At 45.5% G+C, this 6,635-nt stretch overlaps 1 protein-coding gene across 1 annotated transcript in view; it reads left to right on the top strand.

Annotated features, from left to right (window-relative positions):
* synpo2a (synaptopodin 2a) overlaps positions 1 to 6,635 on the top strand; it is a 17,715-nt gene extending 11,080 nt beyond the window's left edge. The window contains 1 exon segment of the mRNA XM_029454946.1: positions 2,237 to 6,635. Within this exon segment, the coding sequence (XP_029310806.1) occupies positions 2,237 to 5,432 (3,196 nt within the window). The 3' untranslated portion in view covers positions 5,433 to 6,635.

Genomic DNA, 6,635 nt, shown 5'->3' with positions numbered 1-6,635 from the left:
TTCTGTGTGGACTGCAATGTAGGAGTGCTCTTCTATTTCTTCTCAACCACCGGCATGCTGTCCACAGGAATCCCCTGACGCCGAAGCTCATCATGTTCAGCAGAAATCTCGTCCATCCTCAACGCCGTTGGGCAAACATTACGGCACCTTTTCCCTTGGTTTCAGGCAAACATTCCATCTCTGCTGGTTTATTCAGGTTCTTTAATCTCAAGGAGACCCTTGTCCCAGTTGATAGTTAGCAGACCTTTGCCACTATGGGCATTAGTGATGAAATGCTTGTCTAATTCAGAACGCGTTGGAGCAAAAAGGTAAATTCAACAGTGTGGGTTTCTTGTGGGTCGTCTTCGTTTTCCTCGTCGTCTTCGTCGTGTACTCTGGTTCGTTTCTCCTGTGCCGTAGCTACAAGTGTGTATTTCTTGGCCCTCTGCCGATGTTTCTTGAACATCAACACCCCCTTGTTGTTGGGGTTGGGTGGAGCAGCCGTTAGAAGGAGAGCAATACGTTTACATTTGGACTTGGCCTCCTTCAGTGCTTCTCAGACAGACTCTCGCTGCGCCTGAGCCTGTATAGAAGAGAGTTCAGGGTTTAGAATAAAGGCTCAGACAGGGGAATCAAAATAAAGGCTTCACAAACTGACAATATAATCTGTTTGGAGTATGTTTTGAAAAAAAACTTGATACAGCTGCTTTTCTATGTTATGTTATAAACACATTTTTTGTACTTCTAAGCTCTATGATCACTAAGACAACTTCAAGGCAGTCTTAGACAATGTATCTGCATTGAACATGCAATTTACATAACTAAATTACTTTAAATTCTGAATGTACAAAGCTTTTATTCATCCTGAATCTCTGTCAGTCAGAAAATACAATTTAATTTCATCATATAAACCCCATTTGGTTATCACTCATCTGAGAGTAAAAATAGAGCTTGTACAAATAACACAGTGACAGACGACACAATTAAGTTTCGGATCAAAGTTAAGCAAGGCACAAAGTAATTAATTTCAGCCATGTGACATTACACTGATATCAGCCTTCTGTAAAGAAACTAGTTTTAAAAATACATCCAATGTTCACATTAAAAGCGGAAGCAGAAAAATAACAGCAGACTAATACGCAATTAATACTACTATATATATATATACAATATATACACACACACACTATACTGTACAAGCACTGTGTTAGAACTGTTCTGAACAACTAAACTAAGACATTAACTGTTTCCTTGACATTCTTATTCCCCTTATTTATCCACCTAAGCTGTATACTCGCCCTATTTGCACATTCAGATGAACATAACCATCAACCCTAAAGCTATCATGAAATCCTCTGACCCGTGTCTAAAATCCTCATTGTTCACAGACAATGAACTATATTAAATCAGTGCTCTTTCCCATAAAGTAGCCAGGAATAGAAACTGAGAAAGATAAAGCGTGCATGCAACAAATCTCGCAGGAGAAGCGTCTTCACCAGTCCTGATCTGTGAGTTCACAGCTGACCCTTCAAACCTTCCGTTCTTCTTCAACCTGCCACACGGCTGCAGACACCACACAACAAAGCACTCAAAGCAACAATGCAAGGCGTAATAAAATAATACGAAGGCTTCTATTCATATTCCTGCAAGACTAACCTGAAGGTGGAGGAGGCAGCGGGTTGAGCAACAGATCACTTTTTTAGCTCAGTTAAAGCAACGGTTTGAAAGGATCAGGTAACGGCCAAGAGGAGCACATGCTGGTGTCTGTCAAAGGGCCACTTCTGCAGGATCATCAGGTGCTCGTGTTATATTTATGTCTTCTAACCAGCGCCTCAGTATCCATATTCATCATCCGCCTCTTCTAAAGGATACTTTAAGATGTTTTATAAGTATAGCAGCTTCTTTCATGTGGTTAATTCAAACTGTTTTCCTTCTTTGATTCTTTACATGTAGCTTTTGTTGACGGTCACTATCCTGTCGCACTGTCCTACTACTGTACTATCACTTTGATTGTGTTGTAGTTGAGGTTAGACCTTGAAGTATGTGCTTTCATTTGAAGGAACGAGCTCCTTCCTCATACTGCAGTGAGGGACACGCACTATTTTTGGAGTACACACACCGGCTTGGAATGCACACGTGTTGTTGACAAATGCAATTTAGCGTTGACCTATTAGCATGCATTTCGGCCCATAAAAGAAGTGTTTATACTCTGCACAAGGGTATTCCTCCCTGGTACAAATGGATATAGTACTTACTGGAGCCATGCTTACATGGATGTAAATATACAGCAACAAAGCCAACAACAACAACAACAACAACAACAACAACAACAACAGTACCAGCAATATCAGGAACAGCAGTACTATGAGCAACAACAGAACTACCAACAACAACAACATCAACAACAACAACAACAGCAGCTGCAGCAACAACAGTATCAGCAGCAGCAGCAGTATGAACAACAGCTCTATCAACAACAGCAAATGTATCAGCAGCAGCAAGAATACCATCAAGAGCAACAGCAAATGCAACACTATTCTACAAACATCAATGGCACAGTCCAACATCAAAACAGTGAAATGCAGAGTTCTTTCAGTAATCGTACTGCAAAGCCTTTCCCAGCAGGAAACATGCCGGCTACCCCATATTCTCCCGCAATGAGTGGGACCAATCAAGATTCTGTGGGCCAAGGAGAGCAGATAGCCTCCCGCGATGAGCGCATTTCTACCCCTGCAAGTCGGACAGGTGTTTTATCTGACGCAAGGAGAAGAAATGCTGGCAAACCTATGTTCACATTTAAGGAAGCACCAAAAGTATCGCCTAACCCAGCACTGCTAAACCTCCTCAACAAAAAGGATAAGAAGATTGGTTTTGAGTCAGGAGGCGAGGAAGACTACCTTAGCCTTGGGGCTGAGGCTTGTAATTTCCTGCAATCTCAACAAATTAAACAAAAGAATCCTCCACCAGTGGCTCCAAAGCCTGTGATCAACCCCAACTCTCCTCCTTGGTCCCCACAGATAGAAATGACCAACCAGGACATGCCTCAACAAGCTGAAAATAGTGTTTTCACACCTGCTGTAGCCCCCACCATAGAGACAACCCCTGCTCCAGAACTAGAGCCAACCCCTGCACCAGAACTAGAGCCAACCCCTGCACCTGCCCTTGAGCCCTCTCCCCCTCCTGCCCCCCAGGAGGCTCCTGCTGGCACCACCACAGATCAACAGTCCACATGGACTGTCCCAGAGATTGAATCTCAAGAGCCTCTGCAAGTGACGGCTCAGGAGGAAAATGGTCATATGAATGCTCCCCTGCAGCCTGAGCCTGCTCCTTGCTGGGCTCCAGCACAAACACCAGCACAACAGCCATCTAACCCTAACCCTAACCCTAATTATTGGCATCCAGCTCAAGTGCAGCCCCAGGAACCACCTCCAAGTCAGTCCCCACCACCTTGGGTGACACGTCAACCTGCTCAGACCCAAGTCCAGCCTCAACCCCCCACAAATACTTGGACCCCTCAAATTCAGCCAACCTGGGCCCAGCCTCAAGAGCAACCACAGTCTCATTCCCAGGTTCAGCCCCCCTGGACACACTCTCATGAGCAGCCAAATCTGCAGCAGATGCAACCAACTTGGAGTCAACCTCAAGAACCAATGCAGCAGCCGCCCCAGGCTCCATGGGCACAGCCATCACAAACAGACTCTCAGCATCAACCACCATGGGTGCAACAACCGCAGCAAAAACCCCAAGCACAACCTCCTTGGGCTCAACAGGTTGAGCCAGAATCTCAGCCCCAGCCACCATGGGTTCAGCAACCACAGCACCAGGCCCCACAACAAGCTTGGCCACAGACCCAAGCAGCAGGTCAGCCTCAACCACCTTGGGTCTCAGGTCAGCCTCAACAGCAACCCTCACTGAATGCATGGCCTCCATCACAAACTCAAGCCCAAGTTCAGCCACCTTGGACCCAAGCAGCCCAAGCACAACTTCCAGCGCAGCCTCAAGCCATTTTGAATCCATGGCAGCCAGTACCTCCCCAGGCTCACTCCCAACCATCATGGGCCCAGCCCCCTTCAGAACATGGTCAGCCCCCCATGAATTGTTGGGGCCAAGAGCAGAATCAGGCCCAACCTCAACCGCCTTGGGCTCAATCAGTTCCACCCCAGCCTACATCACAGCCAAACTGGCAACAGTCCACTTCTCCGCCACAGCCACCAATGAATACGTGGCCTCCACCTCAGGCACAACCTCAGACAACTGTGAATGCCTGGGCACCACAGCCACAGCAAACACCCGTGAATGTTTCCACGTCAATGGTGAACACTCGTCCCTCTCCAAAACCTTGGCAGTCTCCACAAAATGCCCCACAAAGCCAGACCCCTCCACCTCCACCGCAGCGAATGCACTCTTTCACCATTGGTCAACAAGCTTCATCACACATTAACCCAATGGCCAGTGTCTTAAACCCAGCATCGCAAGGTTCATCTTTTGACATGCCAGCCGTCAGAGGGAAAGGAGCAGATATGTTCGCCAAGAGGCTGTCTCGAATGGAGAAGTTTGTTGTGGACTCTGACACCGTGCAAGCAAACAAGGCAAGCCGGCCACCATCGCCAGTTGCTTCCTTACCGAATGAGTGGAAATACACACCCAACGTACGTGCTCCTCCTTCGAGATCATATAATCCTATGCAGTCCCCTTCTTATCCCCCAGGAGCAACAAAGCAGCCCCCTTCAAATAGTCCTTCAATCAAAGCCAAGAAAAAGGAGAAACAAAAGCCTGCCCCTAAACCCCTCAATGTTTTAGAGGTTATGAGACATCAACCCTATCAACTCAATTCCTCACTCTTTACCTATGGCCCAGCAGTAGAGGCTGCCAAGCCACCTGAACCTAAGCAGGACTGCTCACCTCCTATCCCACCTGTTGAAAACCAACCAATTAGATATGAGCAAATGGCCCCCGCCCAGCCAGCTGGACCATGTAATGCCCCATACCCCCAGCAAGGCTATGGGATGCCAATGCAGCCCATGCAGCCCATGCAGCCCATGCAGCCCATGATGCATGATGGCCACTACCCGCAACACCCAGCTAATGTTTATCCTCCCTCCAATCCTTATCAACCGCCCCCTGGTGGTCCATACCAGCAAGCATATAACCAACAGTATCAGCAACCTGCCCCACCTGCTTATCATCCTCAAGCCCCTCAGTCTCCAAACCAGGCCTACCAACAGGCCCCGCAGGCCCCTTACCAACCAGCTCATAGCCCTCCCTACCTGGCAGCTCCCTCAGTACCTTACCAGCCACAGCCTTCCAGTAGCTTTGTTGCTCCCAGTTTTCCTGTAGCTGCAAGGCCTGAATCTGCATTAGGTGGCATCCCTGGAGCTGCTCCTAAACCTAAGTTTACAGCTAAAAAGAGCTCAGCTCAGGTGTGGAAGCCCACAGCAGTTGATGAAGAGTGATTCTGGTTCAATCACGACATGCTTGAGTCAAAGGGTTGATGCTCTTGCAGTCCACTGCCAAGTGGACTATTTTGAGCACATAAAGTTGCATTTGCAATGTCTATCGTCACATCCACCTGCTCTTGTTACTCTTGTCAGAGGACAGAGCTTGATGGGTTTCACAGTTTCAAGAGCTAATGTGAATAACATCCCAAATAAATTAAGAACATGAGAATAAGAGCGGGATGTAAGCTTATCTTACCAGACACAAGGGAGACAAAATAAACGTTATAAAGCGTGTACATTTAATGTTTTTATAGAGAAAATTACTATAAATGAACATACTTTAATGTAAAATAGTGTAGTAAGTGGTGGCAATATAAGAATGTAGGGGGGCAAGATGCTCAGTAAGAATTGAAAGAAAGGAGTGACAATAAAATGAAATCAGGGGTGAAGGTTAGCGGACAGTGACAACAGGAATTAGATTGTTGAAAAGAAGAAAAATGCTAAATGTGTCAAATGATAAACAGACAAAACCACTATAACACAATATCGTTGAATAAAAATAATGAATTAAAGGAATAAAAGTAAGTGAGGGAAGAGGGTTGGGGTCTGTGGGTTGTAATGATGCAGAGATGATGTAACAACTCTGGAGTTTAAAATAAAGGCTGGAGAACACAGACGCACTTTACAAAAAGTGACAACTAGCACTGACTTAAAGTTCAAATGTTACATTACTGTAGTAAAGAATTTATTCCTTGGCTCTCCCCAGTGTCTTTTCCATCGCATCTACTTATGTAGGTTAGTCTTATTTTAAGCTTTTCACCAGCTGTTGCATCATGTTAGGTACTATATTTAAACTGCCTCATGGGAGGGAGTGCTGAGGTCCAGAGATAGTAGGCTTACATTTCAACTTAAGCCAGTGAAAGCTACTATACTTCAGACTCTCATAGTACTTTTCCTGATAATAGACAAATATAGTATTGCACACTCTTCATACATCTTCTCCTGCTTTTGTATTGTATAAATAGATGATAAATGATCTGCAAAAGAAGGATTATTGAAAGGATAAGCAGCCCAGTAATGTTCACAAATATGTTTTTGGTACAGGGCTGATTTAGTTCTTCATGTTCTTCTCTTTTTCCTTTTCCTTTGTGTGTTTCTCTTCGTAGTGCACTTTCTGTATGATTCACTGCAGTGCCATTAAAATGTATTTTATCCTTA

The sequence above is a fragment of the Cottoperca gobio genome, chromosome 18, assembly GCF_900634415.1.
Source record: "Cottoperca gobio chromosome 18, fCotGob3.1, whole genome shotgun sequence".
In the NCBI taxonomy this organism is placed as follows: Eukaryota; Metazoa; Chordata; class Actinopteri; order Perciformes; family Bovichtidae; genus Cottoperca; species Cottoperca gobio.
This window is presented reverse-complemented; position numbering and strand designations above follow the sequence as displayed.